The sequence below is a fragment of the Psittacula echo genome (genome assembly GCF_963264785.1).
Source record: "Psittacula echo genome assembly, chromosome: 16".
In the NCBI taxonomy this organism is placed as follows: domain Eukaryota; kingdom Metazoa; phylum Chordata; class Aves; order Psittaciformes; family Psittacidae; genus Psittacula; species Psittacula echo.
The window spans coordinates 3,281,122-3,301,959 of NC_137752.1; the positions used below are offsets into that span (position 1 = coordinate 3,281,122).

Sequence of the window (20,838 nt, forward strand, 5' to 3'; positions counted from 1 at the left end):
CTTAAAACAAGTATTGGAGAGTAATATATCTGAAGCTAAAATAGACTAAAAAGATAAAAAAATCAGTTCACTGAAGTATAAAGTTTTAACTGGAGAAACATTGCACGGGTAGTGGGATAAATGTAACATAAAAGTTGTGGGGCTTTCTTACTTAATTCTGTGCATATCCCTTTGCGAGGCTGTCACATAATATGGAAAGTCCTTGAGTTAACATGCTGCAAGACAGTGCAGTGCGCTCTGAACATCATTTTCAAGAGCCAAACATAGCTCACAGAGGCACTAAAAATTGTTACCTAGTCAGAAATGAAATGTTTGTTCTTCAGCTTTAACCAGGATCTAACACTGTTATCAATATGTTTGCAAACAGCAGAAAATGTTCTATTATTACAGAGACTTTTTTAGTGTTTGAGCTAGGTGCTTTCTGATGCTGACCACAGACATGGCTGCACTGTCTGATTCTTGCCTTTCTCTCAGTCTGCTATGAAGGATCTAATTGAGCAAGCAGTGTGTCTGGTTGCTTGGCTTCTCATGGTCTGGTTTTGGGCTGGGGTGACCGGACTTTTTGCAGGCACACAGAGCCACAGAAAATGCTTTCAGTGTTATTTCTATTTTATTAAAAAAAATAGTAAAGCCCTAAAAGACCTCTTTTCTAGAAGCAAACTGTAAATGGCCATCATTTCTCACGTGTGCAGTACAAGCTGTTGGGCTGAATTACCTCATGCTTTACAAGACATCTCCAGACAAGCTGTGCCATCAATCAGTGAGACATTTACCGGGTGCCCCACTTGCAACAACTGAAGGAATTGCAGCAGGCAGCCCTTGAGATTTACTGAGAGCTGTGGAGCTGTCCTTGTGCAGCTCACAAAGGACAGAGCGCCTCGAGCCTGCCCGTGAATCCACACAGGCACCTGGGACTGCTCTGGGGACAAGCAAGCAACGAGCTTTATTTACAAATCTACAGTTCATGATGTATTTCTAATGCTCGTGGAGAGCCAAAGCCCTGCTATGCCAGCAGGAGGCACAGCATGGCTGTGAAAGGCTCAATCAGATCATCCCAAGGTGCTGCCACAGTGCGAGCCCACCACCGCAAGAGGAGCTGTGTGCCAAGGCCAAGAGAGTAAAAGCTGAAGGGAGAAACAGCCAGACATGCTCACCTGGACAGGTCCAATGCTTTTGTTTCTGCCTCCTGGCATGCCATCTTCTCTGATTGCTGAAAGAAAACAAGCAAACCTAGGTAAGGAAAGGCTACTGTTCAGCTCTTGGTGAGGAATGCTTCTGTTGGGTATTCTAGAAGTACACAAGAAGGTATCTACTGTTTTGAGGAAAACATCTTTGTGCCTTAAGAGATTAATTTTGTTCATCAAAGCAGTTTACACAGAAACCTGCAGTGCTTTCCAGGGCACTGGAAAGATCAAGCTGTACATGCCATGATCCTCACCCTAACAGCATAAACACATCGATGGAGCTACAAGCATTACATAGGGAGTTTAGTTTTTCATGTGATCTGTGACTGTCAGGTAATGAAGGAATAGCAATTCTTTAACACAATTAATTCCAGCATAATTTGAGCAATGGCACATGGAAATCAACCCTGCTTCACCCTGGAGATAGCCTAGTGAATGCCCACAGCAGCTAGAAAAGTAATGTGAGCGACGGCCTTAATAACTGCACTGCCTACAATGAACCATCATGAGCCAGACTCCACCTGGGGAGACATGAACCAATAGTGCAGCAACACAGAGGTAAAGCACCTCAGTGGTAACTACTAACACTGCTGTCACTTCAGAGTCAGATCTCTACGGCTGTCACAGAAAATGGAGGGGAGATTTTACCCATCTGGCTGCATGTAAAGCTGTCAATGAGCGTTCCAGTTACTAGACCAAGCTCTGAAGTTTCATTTCAGGAGGGCAGCCCAGTTTGTCAATAGAGCAGCTGCATCTTTAAAGCTCTTTAAACAATTTCCAAGGAATTTCAATGAAGTCCAATTAAGGGGATTATCCTGGAGATGCTTCTCCACCTTCCTTTTCCATCTGCTTTTAACTTTATTGGCAGAGCAGCTCTGCAGAAGCTGACAGCACTTGAGGACCAGCCCTGCTCATGGTGTGCTGCCTCTCCCGGACCAGGTCCCCCTGTTTATCAGGTCCCAATCTCTTTCCCACCGTGACCTGGCCAGACTTGGCAGGAGGCTCTCCCCAGCTGCACGGTGACCTTGCTGCTGCCGGCTGGCCTGGCCCTGCTTGGCACACGGGGCTGCAGGAGCCCTCCCAAAGCAGAAAATGACACAAAATGTAAGGAAAAATTTGTCTGTTGCTTGATTTTAGATACCCTCAGCTCAAATCATCCTCGTCTGCGCTTGCAGCTCAGGGATTACACACATTCAGCTAATGCAATCGCAGCAAGGCAGAGCCACACACACCTCCACTTGGACCTAAACTGCGTTTTCCTGCATCACAACCCCCTCATCAATCAATGCACATCACTACAAAGTGTCTGATGATTTACAACCATCCCTGTGGCACCTTCTAACAACATGTTACAAGAGCAGCAATACAGTTTTAATCCTTCTATGGCAAACTCTATCACCTCCATGCAACAGCAAGTAGTTTTATTTAAAATGCCAGGCAGCATTCACTAAGCAAACTGGAGAAGCCACAAACACCGTAGAGAAACCGACTGTGGTTATTTTTTATAACACAAATCTCTTAAGATACATCAAGACAACAAGGCCTTTCTAACAAACACGGCTGTTCTATGCAAGCTCTTTCCAAAAAACCATTAGTTTCTCATGGAAAGAAAAGGGACTGATATAAAACAGCTGTCCCAGTTACCTCTCTGTTACTCCCTTTAGGGGGTTTTCTTAATATAATGGAAGTACAGTAACTGTTTTCCAATTTTGAGGGGGAATTTCTCTACTTTTCCAAGCTATTTTATCGCTAATTGTAATTCATAAAGCTTCTCAGCTAATGGCATTATGAGCAATGGATAGAAATTGTCTTGATCTTTTGATTTCCAAGGGCTATCGAAAGAAGAGGGAAGACGGGTGGGCATTGGGCCAGCAGGTGGCGCTCTGCCGCCGCGGCTGACCTGCGCCTGCCGACACCAGGGCGCCTGCTGCCGGTATCGGACACGCCAGCGCGGGCAGGGAGCGGGCAGGGAGCGGGCAGGGAGCGGGCAGGGAGCGGGCAGGGAGCGGGCAGGGAGCGGGCAGGGAGCGGGCAGGGAGCGGGCAGGGAGCGGGCAGGGAGCGATGGGGCTTATAAAACCCCAGACAGCCCCCCCGCGAGTGGCAAGATCCCAGAGGCGCGGAGCAGTTCACGCTGCAGACTCTTAAGATACACGAACCCAGCCAGGTTCTGGCTGCCCTGAGCTGTGCTCTCATCACCGGGAGCTCAGCTGCTGTCCCCAGCAAGCGGAACTCCCAGAAATCATTTGTAATCAAAGCGGTCAGGAGATAAGCTTTCCATCTCAGCCCCAAGATACCCTTCCTAAGAAAGATCCTGGAGGATTTGCAGTAAATTGATGGAAGTTTTAGTGCTTTTGGCAGGCGGCTTTCACATGAAGGATGACACTGAAGGCATCAATAGCTACATTTAAAAAACATGAGATGACACCTTTGTTTAGTGGTCCCTCTCGCCACCCCACCAGCTCATCCAGGAGGGAAGGAAAGAGCATGACCAGCTACTGTGCTATGGCAGCACCCACTCCTGCTCCAACTCCTGTGAGTTGCCATTAAACCAACAAATCTCTGCCTTCAATGGGTAACAACAATTCCCAAGATTAAAAAGCCAACAGATTGGAGTGAAGAGTCTATCCAAGTCTATTTTTTATTACTCATTTCTGAGCTAATAAAGATTTTCCATCCTGAAGATGATACTGTAGCATTTCATCGGTCTGTACACATGGGGACTAAGGGGTGGCTGTCCCTATCCCAGATCACATCTGCTCCTCAGTGACTTCATACTTGGCAAAACCACCTTAGGCATTCCCAGCCCCACACCACTGTGCCTCATCAACTAGGGAAAGGTGGTAAGTGAAGACCCTCATCACTGTGGAGCAGCTGCAGGTCGAAGCTCCCACAATAAGCAGGTAAATCTGACTCAGATCTCTTGGCATTTTAAAAGTCTATTTAAATGCACTGATTTTTGCCACATTAGTATATTGAGGTATAAAAATAGTGAGCATTTCGATCAGAGTAAATGCAAGGTCAGATGTTAGGAAGGACAGTAAGTCACCTTCCCTGAAAAAAGGGATCACAACTATCAGTCCTCCAAATATTTATACATGTTTTCAATTCATACAGATCTTTCCTCCAATACAGTAACAAAGGACTTCAGGAAGAATTTTTTATCCATGTATAATTTTGCTGAAGCTTCTCTTTTTCTCGTGCAGAATTTGAGAGGCAGAAGTGCAATAGAGAATGGCAGCTGAGGCTGGGCAGCTCACATTGCTAACACAGGCCCCAACCTGTACCTTCCCCTATAAAAAGCCCAGTGTTCTTTACCTTTCCGGTTCATCCCCATCTGGAGGCATTTGAGCAGGCGGCAGTACTGGCATCTGTTGCGCTGTTTGCGTGACATGACGCAGTTCTTGTCCCGACTGCATCTGTAAACCCGCTTGTTACAGATGCTCCTTTTGAAGAACCCCTTGCAGCCCTCGCAGGAGATGATCCCATAGTGCAGCCCCGTCGCTCTGTCCCCGCAGATCAGGCAGGTTCGCTGATCCACCCGCTCATCTGCAAGAGAAGAGGAAAGGCTTTGTGGTCAACAGAACAGCTTCACTGAGTGACCAGAGACTCTCCTGAGGGGACTGGGAAGGGCACACCGTGGCCTGCCTGGATAGACGCTCCCAAAGCAGAGCATGGCACAGAACACCAGTCTCGCAAGCCTGGCCAGAGGCACGGGCTCTGTGCCTCTGGTGAGGAGTAAAGGCTCCTCACCACCTTTAGTATGGGAAACAAAGTGCTGTTTAGATCGTGAGGAGCACACTACAGTTGTAAGAGGCCACACTGCTGCCAACACCTGCTTCTGCCATGGATCAGGGTCTTCTACATCCATGGGCAGCAGGTCAAACCCTGTCACCCCAGGGCCAAATGTGGATTCCTTGACATACCTTATGGATTCCCTTAACAAAGAGTAAAGAAATGGATGCTGTTTTCTCATCAGCATGGCACAAACATGCTATGCTGCCCCAGAAGTTTATTCCCAACATATAAGTTTTTTCTCTGGACACTGCTCTCCATGCCCAGTGGCGCTGGCACCCACTGTGGACACTCAGTAGGAAACCCCTTGGGTTTCTGTTAGTTCAGTTTGATGAAGCAACAGTCACTGTCAGGTTCCTGCAGATCCATGGCACAGCACCAGAGAGCAGCAGCACACAACTGCAAGGGGAGGCTCCATTTCTCACCTTCCCAACACTGTGACTGGACCCTTGGAGCGGGGACGACAACGTGGCTCTCCCCAGCAGCCCTCATTGATCTTCACGCTGTTGTTGACATGAACTTTGAGGAGAAACAGAGTATGAAGAGCCCTACCTCAGCTGCACAGGCCAGGGTGTGCAAATACAGAAATTGTGCCTGGCAGACACCAGCGCACACAAAATGCTGTGACACCTTGTGTATTCCTGGGGCAAGCACCTCCCTGCTTCCACCTGCAGCTCCGGCCGCACCAGCAAAAGCCTCACAACAGACATCACTGTCCAGAGCCCAAGTGAATGTTATTACAGAAACAACCATACAGTGATGTGATTTTACTGTTCCTTTTCCAAATCTTTGGAAGGCCTTTGATGGCTAAAAATGAAAACTGAGGACACCGAGCAACAGGAGCTGTCACATTAAATTCAGTATCTTCTGACTGTAACATTGCTGAGAGACAGAGCGGGAACGATGCACAGCTCAGCGAGAACCTGCGAGCAAGCAGTGAGCTCCACACATACGAGTGTCAAACAGAAAGGAAAAAGTACATGATGGCAGAAGAGAACCCAGATGGATCCTCACTCATGTGCACAGGGAGGCCTCGCTCCACATCAACAGGCAGCTACACTTAAAATAATGCCAGCAAGTTGCACCAGCAGCTTTTTCTGTAGCAGATGTTTAGCACAGGCAAACAGCTTAACCCCTCACACACCAGGACAATCTGCCTTCCCTGCCCCAGTGTTTTAACCCATTAGTATCCCAGCAGATGCAAACAGAGCTGCACTTTGAAGACGGGCACTATTCAAGTGTGTGCAGGGTTACACACCAACCTACAGTGTACGTCATGGGGCTGCTTTCCTAAATGTCACATAAGTGTTACCCGGATGAACAGATCAACCTGGCTGAGCAAGGTGGTGGGACTGAGGAACAGAAAAGACACTGCTTTGGTTCAGAGCAATGGGACTCGAGGAACCACACTTCTGTCTTCCACTCAGTCGAGCATTTCCTGTGGGTGCTGGTTAAACCAGATTGTTTCCGGTATTTCTTGGCTTGAACACACAACTGTACCATCTCCAACAGGCAGAAACACCCACAGCTAGAGCAGGACCCAGGAGGTGACAACAGTTCTCTGCAGCTCCCTGGGGATGGGTGCTGCACATAGTTCTCCACATGAGCCTTGGGTACCCAAAGTTTAACTTGAGTCCTGTGCTTTCTCCCTGGATATGTATGATATGTGTATTTAAGCACATGTAGTTAAAGGCAAGCTGCTTAGGAGCATACGCTTTCCAGAGCCTGCCTTGTGGACACAGGCTGTGCTGCGCACAATTCCTCTGTGTCCAACTGTTCAACACACTGCGGAGAAACTCCTTGGGGCAGGAGCTCACATGATAGCTACAATCAAATTAATAATGGGGAAATCAGGAGTACATGCCAGTGCTTGGGGGAGACACCAGGAAGCAGCCATGGTAGCAACCTGAGAAACCAGTGCATAGCTTCTTACTACTGGGGAATGCAACAGAAACAAATGAGCTAAACGTATTAGGATCAGAAATGAAACCAGTTTTCAGTTACACACACCAAGTAAACATCCAGACCAGCTGCTCTCTCATTCATGAGCAAGTTCCTCCACAGTTGAAACTCAGGAGAAACCACAACCAATCTGTGTTAATCTTTAAAAGGTTTGCTACTGCACAGCAAGCAGATTTGCACTTTTCTGCAAGTTTCACTGCAATTGCTGTAAAACCTTACAATAAAGGGATGAAGGAAGGAAACTCCAACTTTAACTAAAAAAACGTTCACAGTGTCACCAGCACACTAAAACATTCCCAGTTTTACAGGATAGACAACCTCAGGTATGTGCTTAAGGCAGCCCCAAAGGAATGCTGGCACAGATCAGGGCTGAGGCTATCGGAGCATCTTGCTGAAGGGAGGCAGCTAAACATGACTTTGTGGTCACCAAGGGCATAATCTCTACCTTCAGCTATCTGATAAATGCTGGGAGGGGGCCAGGGGGATTAGCCTAGGACAGAAGAGTCCTCTATCTGCAGGGTTTAGCTCTGCCCCAGCTTAACTCCTGGCCCTCCCCCTGCTCCCAACAGCAGTGCCATAAATCGCGGGCGTGGGGGATCCCGAGGTCAGCAGCAATGTCCATGCTGGCCGCTGGGCATGTTGTGCCATGGCCCGACAGGCTGGGCTGGAATTGAGGAGCCATGAAAGTACCGGTTTACACACATGGAAAAGGCAGAGGAGGATGCTGGGGACAGCTGCAGCATCAAACCCCAGCACCGCAGCCCGCAGCGGATCACATCCCATGGTGGGTCACAGGGCTCCCTCCTCACCCCAGCAAGCTGATGGCTGAGGATGTAAATGAGGGCTCATTTCCAGGCACAGCTTTTTTGTTGTGGGAAGAATAGAGCCACTGCATGGCGAAGCCTGGATGATTAAAGCAAGGAGGAATCAGAATCCTTCTCTCACTATCTCCATCTACCCGCTAGTAGGGTGAGGGCAAGGTGGTGCGAATGGCCCCATCCACAAGAACCACACAGGTCTCCCTGCAGAAACTAACTGGGGGTGTTTCCAGATTAAAATGCATGGTAGAACAGCAGCACACACTGTGAACAAAGACACGGACCTGCATGGACTAGAGAGGTGCCCGTACACCCTGTAAATCACCCCTCAAACTGAAGTGGTAGGTAAAAAATAATCACCTACAGAAAAGTCTGAGGCTTTCAGAGGTCTAAAAAATCCTGTAGGAACCGTGATCAGGCCCAGGATGCTTCCCCTGAGGCCCATAGGTTTGCTGGCTCCTGACCTTTGCTATTTTTCACCCTACTTAATGCAAGCGCCTTGTGTAGGCAATCGGTGGGAGAGTCGGGGCAGAATCACAGCCAACTTCACAGAAACAGTAAAGCTCAGGCAAATTCAAAGCAGTTTTGTGCTGGGGGTGCTCTGAACTCCCTTAACCTTGAAATTTCACTAGAGTATCAAAACATGTAGGATGTATCATGATTTTAAAGCAAATAAACCCTCCCTTCTCTGTCTCTGGTGCCTCTCACTGATTTCCACACAAGTCAACGTAGATCAGGAAACACAGCAATTGATAAGAAGTCTTTACAAATACCTTTTACACGTGTTTTATTTCAGAGAGAAGGCGGAGGAAGCTCCTTCCCCAATCTTCCTGATGGGGCTTACATTTAAGGAACTCATACATGGGATATTCCGGCTTTGTTCTCACAAGCCATTGTAGCAGGGGCCACTAAATCAAACAGTTGCTGCTACGACAAAAGCACTCACAAAAATCTCAACCTCATCTTGAACCCTGAAGATTTTTATGGCTACTCCCTCACTAACCCCTCCCCGAAGCCACATTAAAGGCTGCATTGTTTGCAGAGGTCATGGTAGGTTTCATACCACATTTTAATACAATGTAAATTCCCCAAGAATATTATGATGTTATACAAGAGTCACAGAAAAGAAATTGTTCCTTGCCTGTGTTTTATAAGGGAAACAGTAGAAGCAGCTCATTTATTTTTTAAGTCTTGCTTTTTCCCCCTCAGTGAAATGAGTAGTTTTGGTAATTTTTAGAAGAAAATTCCTATGAATTTCCGAAGGAAACACCTTCGAATCCTGCTGAAGTCAGGGCAAAGACACGCACAGAAAACACGAAAGAACATGAATTCATGAATGCATGAAAGAGCTTATAAAACATCCAGCAAATCAGTATCAGGACATGCATCCAGCTCCCAGCAAACCTCCATCACCGCTCCCACCTGTACGGCTCCTGTGGATAAACACCCCGAGCAGGCTACCGAGAAGCGCTGGTGGTGTTCCTAGAGCAGGCGGGCAGCACGGCAGCATTCCTGGAGGGAACCAGATGCTTCATCTCCGTGGCTCCCCACGGCTGCAGGAAGGATCGCACCCACCCCTGCAGATGCAGTTTAAAACTGTACAGCAACCACAGCTCCCTGGTATTTTTCCTTGGAAATAGGGCTGTGTGCCTGTGCAGCCAGCTTGTGTGGCTTGTGCTATCAGTGCTTTATAATGGAGCAGAGACAAAGCCCTTATTTCCTAGAGTGAGGCCAAAAGGGAAGGCACAAACCCCGACCCAAACTCCCTGAGCTGGGATTTGGTCCCACTGCAAAGCTGCAGTTTGCAGAACTTCCCCCATTTCTACCCCAGAACAGCATTTACAGCTAAGAAAATCTTTCATAGCTGAAAAAAGGTTTACAGACCACACTCAGCACTGTGATTCATTCATGTATTTAACATCTTTTCAACTGTGTACCAGTTATTTGCTTCCTGATTAACTGGCCCTACCCCACAGGCCCCGCAGTACCCTTTAGCTGGTTCTAAATCTCAAGCTGCTGAATACCAGCTGTTTGAAGAGGAGGAGCAGAAGGGGGAGATCTCACACATGTGTTACTTAAATCCTACCCAAACCTCGCTGGCCTCTGATGATGCCTCAAGCACAAACAAGCATGTTAAGGTTTCTTTTTCCCCTTATCTTCCCTGACAAATCTTTTCATTGTCAATTTTCAGTTCCAAGTAAAGCATCTTGATAAATTCAAGGCAGAATTGGCAGAACTCCCCCCTTGCTGCTGAGTGCTGCATTGTCCAAACAAGCCCAACCCCAAAACTGAGCTTTTTTGCTTAAGGGGCTTTTCTTTAACTTATAATCGATGAACACAGGGATTAAATTTTCTGTTCAGCAGCCCCTCCCCAGGACAGCAGCAACCTCAGCAGCAGAGCCCATGGCTGGGTGCACAATGGGCTGGAACATCCCGCTCCTGCTCCCCCATGGACCCCACAGATGGGGGGTCCCAGCCCCACGCTGGATGCAGGCAAAGGCACCAGCATCCTGCTTGGGCTTAAAGAGCAGATTGTGCTGCCGCGGCTCAGGCCGGCCATGGTGGGAGCCTGAATAGAATTAACCCTCTGTGAACTAAAACAAAAACATTTGTGTGCCCAGCTGGGATAAAGGTTAATTTAAATGGACACGCCTCTTCAAGTCCTTTAAGATAAAAAAAAGAGAAGGGGAAGGAAAGGCTGCCTCCAACCTTATTCTCTGCACTGTAAAAAGATGTTCTATTTACGGAGACATTTTAAAAGCACCAACCAAGCACTGAAAAGAGGAGAAATGCTGCAACAGAGGAACGGCCGAGCGCATCCCAGCTCTGCTCTCCCTTTCCAGTAATGAAACACAAAACTCACAGTCTTATTCCACACTGGGTTTCTGCCAGGGAAAAGTTCAGTCAAATGAAAACCCTCATAAAAAAACAAGAGAAACCATCGGCTGCTCTTTTTCGGGTAGGTATAAATCAAGAGTGTGCAGCTGATGAAACCCGTCACCCTTCCCGGGGCTGGGACCAATCACCATTTGCATATCAAAAACTCATCTGTGAAATGCAACTTCTCCCGGCCAGGCTGGGAGCCCCTGTCCCTGCTTCTCCCCCATCACCCCAACACCCAGCCCTGAGCCCCACAGCACCCGCGTCCCACGGGACCCAGCGCCGGCCCCGGAGGTCCTTATCCCGCTCCATTGTGTGGCACAGGGAGAATGGACGGGCCTGATCCTTCGCTCCAACCAGTTGTTGCACAAAGAGTTTGGAACAAAAGCCACTGCACCAAACTGTGCCCCCGCTGGCTGGAGCGGCTGCGAGGGGGGCGAGGGTCTCCCTGCATCCCGACCCGTGCTTGCTCAGCCTATGGATCCGCTCCGAGCTCGCAGCCGCTCTCCCGAGCGATCAACTGTCCCTAAGCCCAATTGCAGAAAAAGAAAGCTTTTTGCAGGGTCCCCTTGCCCTCGCTCCAGCACGGCCGTAAGCTCTGAATCAAACCCTGCCTTAGCCTCTGTATCCACATTGATACGTTGCAAAGCAACAAGATGAAAAACTGACTCAAAGTAACTCCCTTGGACTCACTGAAGTTATCGACGTACAACGATTGAGAATGATGCACAATGAAGAAAACCCAAGGTTAACCCATCGCCACCAAACGCAGCAGCCCCTGCCCACAGGGAGGCAGGGCCTCGGCACGGCTGAAAATAATGACTTTTCAGGATGTGTTACCCGAACAGCAACGTGCTTCCCTTCAGCACCCACGTCCTTACCCTGGAGGAGAGCTTTGCCGCTGTCTCCAAACACAGGGGGGAAGAAACGCTGTAGAATATCAGTGAACTAGTGCTAGTCCCTGGAGAGAGGAGCTGTGTTATCAAGTGCCTGCATGACCCCGATGCTATCAATAATTAACGATACTAAAAAAAGCGCTTCCAGATGGTCAAAACGATTAGGAAGTTTAAAATATAAACAAATTAACCCATAAAACAAACTAATACCCCCATTTTTCCCCCTCGTTTTTAACTACATAATCCGCGCTCGCATCCCCCGCAGCTCGCAGAACAGGGAGAGAAAAGGGGGGGAAACCCCCTCACGGCTGCGGCAGCTCCAAGGCCCGGCCCCGGCCTCCCCCTCGGGCCGCGCACCCCCCGGCGGCCGCCTCCCGAACAAAGGCCGGCGCCCCTGGGTCCGGCCCCGCTCACCTTCCATGCAGGTCGAGTCCCGCTTCATCCCCCCGGCGCCGCGCTGCTAGGGCCGCCTCATGGCGGCGGCGCGGCGGGGAGCGGGGCAGCGGCGCGGGCGGGCGGGCAGCCCGGCTCGGCCATCGCCGCCGACCGCGGGCCGGGCCTATGCTAACGAGCAGTGATGTCAGCGCCGCCTCAGCCGGGCCCCGCGCCCCGCCGCGCCCCTGCGGGAGGGCGGTAACGAGGGATGCCTCGACCGGAGGCACCGCCGCAGGACGGGCCCGGGCACAGCTCCGGGACCCTTCTGTGGCGGAGAGACCCGGGGGTTAAACACCCCGGCAAGAGAAAAGGGGAACCATAGAATGGTTTGAGTTGGAAGGACCTTAAAGCCCCTGCCACAGGCAGGGACCCCTTCCACTGGAGCAGCTTGCTCCAAGCCCCTGTGTCCAACCTGGCCTTGAACACTGCCAGGGATGGGGCAGCCACAGCTTCTCTGGGCACCCTGTGCCAGCGCCTCAGCACCCTCACAGGGAAGAGCTTCTGCCTAAGAGCTCATCTCAGTCTCCCCTCGGGCAGGTTAAAGCCATTCCCCTTGGCCTGTCCCTACAGGCCCTTGTCCCAAGCCCCTCTCCAGGTTTCCTGCAGCCCCTTTAGGCACTGGAGCTGCTCTCAGGTCTCCCCTTCAGGAGCCTTCTCTTCTCCAGGCTGCCCCAGCCCAGCTCTCTCAGCCTGGCTCCAGAGCAGAGCTGCTCCAGCCCTCGCAGCATCTCTGTGGCCTCCTCTGGACTCACTCCAACAGCTCCACGTCCCTCTTGTGCTGTTGCCCCAGGGCTGAACACAGGACTGCAGGGGGGTCTCCCAGTGCAGGCAAGGGAAGGCACCATGCTGCCCACCGAGTGCCCCTGACTCCTAGAATGCCAGGCTGGAAGAGACCTCAGGATCACCTGGTCCAACCCTTCTCAGCAATGCAGGACCTAGACTGGAGAGCCCAGCATCTTGCTCAATTACCAAATATTACCAACTATTTCCTTAAGCTGATAACAACTATCAGCCAAAACCATACGCTTGGCTGCAATCATGACTGACAAGCAGGCCCACGTTACAATAAGCAAACACAGGCAGCCCCAGGCAGAGCCAGTGCGGATGGATGCTCACCACAGCTCCCTCACCAGGAGAACACACGTGCTTTGTCTGTGACGATACAGAGATTTCCAAAGGGTGAACAGTCAACACAGCACGAGCCATTTCCCAGTCTTCATTTACAGAAGTGCAGTAAGTTGCTGGACAAGCAGGAGCACATCCCGTTCCAGCATTCCCCCAGCCATGCCCAACACCAACTGACTTAGCTACCTCCCTCAAAAGAGGGACCCCCACGGTGGCACTGGTGATGGTGAGCTCTCCATCAGATACAGCCATGTGTTTCTCTGAACTAGTGAGTATTTTCATGAAGTTCTTCTGCTCCATCATTCTCCTCCAGGGATGAACTCAGCCTTGGATATTGTTCGGTTCATGTGTCATTAGTGCTGCAAACATGAGATGCCCGATAACCTGTCCCAGTGGTCTGCTGTGTTTGACCAAGCCCAAACCAGGGAATGCCTGGAAACCTCTCTGCCAATGCTCAGTTCAACCTGTCCTCCAGATGAATGCACTGACTCCATTCAAAAGCCGTATTCTACTTCTATTCTTCATCCTGAGGCTCAACATGCTCTGGGAAATGGCTGACTTAAAAAAAAACAAGGCACAGAGGCAACAACAGAGGTCATATTTCACCCGATCCCAAGCCTAAAATTTTATTGCTTTCTGGTGACATCCAGCCACACAAATAACCCCATGTGCACACAAGAGCAGAAGAGCTCAGGAGCATCCTCCTGGCCAGGTTGGACAGGGCTTGGAGCAAGCTGCTCTAGTGGAAGGTGTCCCTGTCCGTGGCAGGGGGCTGGAACTGGATGAGGTTTAAGGTCCCTTCCAACACAAACCATTCCATGATTCTGTGATTCTATGATTCCCGCAGGAGCAGGTGCGTAACGCAGGAATGAGCCGTCACAAACCAGTCCTGCACTGGGCCAGATCTCCAGTTTGCTTATGCTGTCAATATGTAAAGCTGCTGTGTTGGTCCTTGACGTGCTCTTCAGATTGACCTCTCTTTTTTCCCTCTGGAGGTTACCAAAGCAGGACCGTGTGAGGAGCCGGTGACGCCGCGCATGGCCAAGGTAAGCGGTCCCCTGGCCACATTATTGACACAGCTGTTTGCAATTGTGCCTGCTCCCAAAGCTCTGCATTCTTCATCCCATGTGAGCACTCTGCTTGCTCCCGGCACCCCTCGGAGAAGTGTGACCAGAATGCAGAGCACTGATTTTGCAGTGTGATGTGGACACAGAGATCTGGAATAGAGCAACTTAATCTCAGGATAACACATTGAGTCGAAGTTTGTCACACAACTGCTGTTGGGATTCACAACAGAGATACACCAAAACCACCCAACCCTGCTATTGCAGAATCTACTGAAGTTATTGACAAAACCTGGCTGGGAAAAAGGATTAAGTGGCCAAACAACCCAAATCTTCCAAATCAACTCAAAACTCACGTTAAATACACATGTCACAGTTTGTCCGTAATAAATCCTCAGGGGTGGAAAAAAATTGCACAGATCTGGAATTATTCTGTAAAATGAGAAGCCAAACTGGTAATGGACAGAGGGCAGGCAAAGAGACAAAGATTAATTCTCTTGTCTTAACCAAGCAGCCTTACAGCAAGGCTGGTAAAAGGAAAAATCAAGTGCCTGGTCTTTATTTTAGCCTGAATCAGCCAGTTCATACCTCAGATAGAAAAAGCTGACAGTATTGTAGGTGACATCTAAAGTTTTAGAATAAGACCAGTTCATAGCAGTAAAAGCCAAAACCACAGACGAAAACTGGACAAGTGATGCTGCCTGGAACTGGTTTATTGTCTTGATGTTATGGCCATAACGGACAGGCACAGGGAGCAAGAGGAGGATGAAGGAAGATCTCCAGAGCACGCCAGGCATTGGCTCATCCATTACCAGTGTGGTCACTTGCATGCAAGTGAGGACAGGAAAACCGCTACGTTTCACTGCGGTTTGCCCACAGTGAACTGTGGTGCCAGACAAAGCAACCAGATCTGGCCCATGTGGACCCAGGATGGGGCAGCCCTTCCTTACGCTCTTGCCCTCCCACCCTCAGCCACTGTTCCATAATTCTCCAGCTTTAGCGAGGCTTTGCCCATTTTCATGACAATCAGGGCTCTGTTGTGTGGACGCAGTTTGAGACATCGGCCCCTTTGTGGCACGAACAAAGTCCAGGCTGCGGATAACAAAACCGAGCACATCTCGGTGCTGAAGGCAGGCTCAACCAAAAGCTGCCTCCACATAAGTGAGCTTGCCCCAAACCAAATTTAAATACTAACTCAATTTGATTTCAAGCAACAAACAGCACCCAAGGAAACACCAGAATCCTGGATTTGCTTTTCTTTTACAGTGCCAGTGGCAGCATCTCCATTTTCCAGCCCAACACTCCCGAGCCTGTGTGGTTCAGCTCTCCCACGAACAGCCCCACATGCACAGGAGCCCCACAGCTGGGGAATAACACCCAGCGCCTGCACACCAGAACCAAGCTGGTTTGCAAATACAGATGAATAAATGTTCTAAACTCAGATTAATGGATCTCAGCGGCCGCAGGACTGCGGACGTTACCACTGTCAGCCACTGCAGTGAGAGAAATGGTTCCAGGTAAACACAGCACATACTTTCCCCCCCAGATCTATTTCCCTCCATCCACATATACAGATATTTCAGAGAAAATAAAAATAAAATTAAAATTGTTTACAGAGGCTATGGAAGGAGCTGCAAGAAATGATAATAAACATCCTCCTGACTTCTGAGAGTGGTTTAATAATGGATGTGGGTCATTCCTCTGCTGCCAGCACACCAGGAATGTGATGTTAATAATCCTGGGGAAGGTAATCACTTGCTGCACATAAATGCAAGCATTTTTCTCCATCCTATTAGTTTGCTTTGTCGTTGTGCAAAATGAATCCTTCCATCAATTTCCAGTTTTATCTATTTATGTTTTCATTTGCTTGGCTACTGAATTTGCCATCCCAGGCTATTGAACAGCTTGCAAGAAGCATTTCATTGCATCTTGCTTGATGGGTGACAAACAGTGGAGACCAGCTCTGTACAACAGAGGGAAAAGCAGGGGGGGGAGGTTAAGGGCTCCTTAGAGAGGTCGCCTTCAGAGGAAAAAAGGAAAACAAATGGGATTGCAGGCATGAGAAGTATATGGTTTTACTGCCTTAGTGGGCAAGTACAAGAAAGGAGAATTGCAAAGGGAAAAAGAAGCTTTACATTTCTATGAACAGGCAATCGAGCTCCATTCTAAACCCTTCGCAGAAAATGCTTCCCTTCCTATGGGATGACTCTATCCCATTCTGGGATTCACCCAGTAACCCAAACCCATTCACGTAGCATCAGATCATTCTGGAAAACATGGGGAAGTCCTTGTGTTGGGTTCCCATAATCAGTGGGAGCCCCAGGGCACCCCAAACACCTGCAGGGCCAGGGCAACAGCGAGCCCTGGGCTGGATCTGACCCTTACACCCGCCTCGTGTCCCTCTGCAGCCCCTTGTTTCTCCCACAGGGACAATATTCAGGCATGGAATCCACTAAAAGAACCCAAGGTGCAGCAGTGGGGCTTTATCCTGGCATATCCCATCTACAGATCCAGCACACCCCATCAGCACCAGCGAGTGCACAGACGAGCAGAAATATCTTTGCCCAAACCTGAGATGTTCAGCAGGACACAGGAACAGATGAGAGGCACAGAGGAGAAAAGGCAGAGAACATCTCCTGGATTTGAAGAAGCAGGAATAGTTTTGTGCACTTAAGAGGTAAACTTAAAAGCCAAAAGATTATTTTACACCTGACTTATATAAATAGCAGTCACACAGCTACACTGATTTGCTGCAGTTATTGGTGATTTTAATAACAACAACAGACCAGGGTTTGTTATTATAACTATAAAAAACTTCAGCATTAACACTGCAGATTCTGTACCTGCACCAAGCACATTGCTATGACTGCAATTGCTAATTAGCTGGGTTAGATCATTAGGAACATGGGACAAATCCTGTTTGTGAACTACCGGGCTCCTCTGTGCCTCTTGCACGTTGGTGGGACTTGGCAGAAGAGGCGGCACGTTACTACAGACCAGAATCCAGCACTGAGCGGGGCACAAAGGCAACACTGAGCAAAGGCAGGAGCATCCCTGTTGCAAGCAGGGCTGCCTCCAAGCACAAAGAAATGCATGTATTCCATGGGAAGAGAGAAAACATCGACAAGTATCTAGCCCTTGGGGCTTAGAAAATGTGCTACGCTGGAGCACTGCTGTGCCCTCAATGAGACAGGACCCCAACCCAGCTCCATGTGCAGAGGGGCTCACCCTGCTCCATGCCCACTGCCAGCCCCCAACGTGCTGTTTGACACTGCTGTGTCCCGTTCTTCCAGAAGGAACCAGCTCCAGCCCAGGCTGGCGGCCGGACAGGAGAGGGCAGCAGCTGACAGACGGATGGACGGCTCCGCACCCAGCCGGCAGCAGGAAGCACAGAACGGGGTACAGCAGTGCTATGGAGATATACATCAAGATTTAAAGACCGGGTTTTACTGTCCTCAGAAAACTTGAAGTTTATAATACTATTTTCTTATTTTACAAGAAAAGGAAAAGCGGAACAGAAATGTCCTTCCAGAATTTACAAGAATGGGAATAAAAGTATGGAGGAACTGTTCAGAACACCCTGATGATACCCACACCCTTCCCAGGTACCTGATCTCCCTCATACTAATATTGCTCTTGTGTTTGAATAGAGCAAAAGCTGGATCCTGAGAAGATGTTATCTCTCATCTTTCTTCTGCTAAACCTGATCCCAGTCCTTTCCTTCTAATAAACTAGATTCTCAATTATCACATCATCTCTACCAGCAACCCCAGGCCCCAGATACCACCCACCTCAGACAGCACAAGGTCTCAAATTAAGATGTACGTGACTGCAAGGAAGAGCCAATTTTACCAGGCTAACTCTAAGGAACAAAATCTTCCATCCTTCTCTCTGCTTGTGAAGCTGCTCAGGACAAACTATTCACATGGTTAATACTGAGAGACAGTGAGGCTGCTACAGAGAGGAGGCTGCTTCCTTGGGTGTAAAGACTGAATGGAACATGCAGTATTTAAGACAATTAGGTTTTCAAAAGAAACTACACTAAACATTTCTTTCATGTGTAATCAAATTATGTTAAAGCAAACCTCATAATTTAAACCATTCCATTGGTCAGCTCCTATTTGTTTTCCCTGCACCCTCATTTTTGCTCCAGATCTGTCACATTACATTAACACCTTTCCTACTCACTGCCTACAGAAATAACAGCCTTCGACATGCCTGCACAATCCATTTGTCCTGCTCTAATTACTTTTTGACATAGCCTCTTTTGCTGTTATCTTGCCTTTTCTGACCTCTGTCTGTATTAAAGCCATTTAAAACAATCTTTAAGCTCAGTATCTATTGTGATGCGTCCCATATGATACTCCTGGAGTATCAGGCAGCAATGTTTTGTAAATCAAATATTTAAATCCATGGCAATAAGAGAATGCACTTGAGCAGGATCACTACAATACTACATATTGGAAATGGCTACAACTGGTTCTTCATAACGTGAGTCCCCAAGACTGCAAGACATTTTCAGGATGAAATTCCTATAGTCATAAACCTGTTCAACATAACCATGTAGCTCACAGATAAACAGGGTCTTCTGTGTACTGAGGACCTTCCCTCAATTTCACAGTGGGGAGGAAAGCAGGAGAAAAAGAGAAAAGCAGTCATCTTGCACAAAAAGAACCCCAACAACCACCAACCAAACTGAGTAGACGGGAAGAGGACCGAGCCGAGTGCACCAACAACGGCAGCTCAGGATGAAGCATGACAAATCACACTCTTCTCCAAGCCCAGAGAAGAAATCAGGAATCTCTAATCCCGATATCCCTCTGTTTTCATCAAGCCCATTCAAAAAAAAGTGCCCTCATTTTCTTTTGTGGCTGATTCACAGAAGATGAGCCTCCAATTACCAGCTTCCCTGGCTGAAGCAGAAGAGAATCTGCTCCGTGCCAAGTATCTGCTTTGGCTTTGGAGTCAAGAACTTACTCCGCATGGTGGAATTAATTTCTGGATATCAAATTGAGCCCCACGTACATGTCTCTCACAATACAGCCTAACCACATCCTCACATGCTATTTTCCACATGATCCATCCTCATGCTAACTTAACTGGTAGCTAGTCAACATTTTATTCACACCAGAAGATACTTTACAAGCCTACATTTGCTCTGGTTCATTTACAGGCTAATTATCCAGCTCACACAAAGTCTGGTCTTCCATATACAACTGGTACAGATACAAGCAGAGCTCTGCTGGGAAAGCACAGCTCTGTATTTTGTCTTCCAGATGACAGCACTATAAAACCGACGGGGGACAAACCCAGAGTCAATTAAAATACATTAAATGTAATGTAACAATGCTGTGATTTGTCATAGCCATCCCAGAGATGTTATTTCTTTGAATTTCTTCAACTTTGTCCTCAGGATAGGAAGAGCCCATGGATGTTGTGGAAAGCTCTTCCCACGACAATTCCCTACACACATTTTTATTTCCCCCTTTTTCTTTCCTGTCAGCAGCCCTGACCACAAAAGCCCATCTCATTAAGGCATCTAAACACAGAAGATGCCTGTGGATGCGAGACCAGACCAGTCTGCTACTGGTCTGCTTGTAACATCCCTTTTTGTAGAGCTCTTGAATCCCTACATGCTGCTGAATGATGCTGTCGGTGGAAGCAGCAGGGCAGAGGGTGGGCACAGGCCAGGCACTTCCAGCTTTATTCTGCAAGATCCAGAAACACACTTTTTGCTGGAATCATTCTTTGGTTTGTAAAGTCGCTTTTTCACATCTGCTTCCCAACTTCCTTTTGATACAGCCATTGGAGCAGATCCCAAACAATAATCACTACCAAGGACTGTGTCCTCCCTCACACCTGTATTACTAGCATATCTAAAATCAATGCACTGTTTCCATGGTGTTTCTGTAGAGCAGGTAACATGCACAGGAACAGGCCCCCCGCAAGCCCCAGCCTGGTCTCAGAGAGTGGCTGGGGCAGATCAGAGTGAAAAAATAATTACAAATCCTAAAATTAACCCTTCCCACTCTTTAACTTTATTTTTCCTAAGTAAAATTTAAATTTATTTTCAAGAAAGACATTTAATTCTCCATTTAAAATAATTCTCCTCATCCAAATCCTTTCGGACCACCACCAGTGGTCTCCCTCATCCTCTGTAACACAGTGCTGGCAGTAAAGCCAAATGGCTTCTCTTTAAGCAGTCTGTCACCATCAGGAGGGTCTCTTGGGCTTCACATTTCTTCTTAAAACAACCACAGATGTTTGGGGGGGCATTTGGGAATTCAGGGTGTGTAAAAGGGGTATTTTAAATTTGTGCTTTTTAACCATAATCCTACATCGCACCCTGAATTCAGCAACAGTTCCACAACCAACAATATTATTCCATTATCATTCACTTTTTGATTTTGTGTTTTTATAGGTCTGTGATTCACTTCTGGAGATGGTTGTATCATCCTTACTGCATCACAGTATTTAGGATCATGAGGTGGAAGCTCTAATCAGGTCTGCTGGGGTAGAAGTTGCACCAACAAAAGGAATTAGCAACAGCTACAGCTTAAAGGCAACAAATAGCATAAAATGTGCCTGAACAAATTCAGACATTTGCAATTTGTAAATACAAGTTATCCAGCAAATTATGTCTAGAGCATCCGTGCTTAATTGGCTGATTTCTTACAGTC

At 48.2% G+C, this 20,838-nt stretch overlaps 1 protein-coding gene across 5 annotated transcripts in view; it reads right to left on the reverse strand.

Moving 5' to 3' along the window:
• NR6A1 (nuclear receptor subfamily 6 group A member 1) overlaps positions 1–20,838 on the reverse strand; it is an 83,424-nt gene that overhangs the window by 16,387 nt on the left and 46,199 nt on the right. For 3 of the 5 annotated variants that reach the window (XM_080630636.1, XM_080630637.1, XM_080630635.1), the window contains exons 1-3: positions 11,949–12,061; positions 4,502–4,732; positions 1,155–1,210 (exon numbers count right to left, since the gene is read on the reverse strand). In XM_080630636.1, the coding sequence (XP_080486762.1) occupies positions 1,155–1,210; positions 4,502–4,732; positions 11,949–11,976 (315 nt within the window). In that variant the 5' untranslated portion in view covers positions 11,977–12,061. Of the gene's footprint in view, positions 1–1,154; positions 1,211–4,501; positions 4,733–11,519; positions 11,625–11,948; positions 12,062–20,838 lie in introns of those variants that run through there. The other 2 variants (XM_080630638.1, XM_080630634.1) reach the window with 2 other exon arrangements.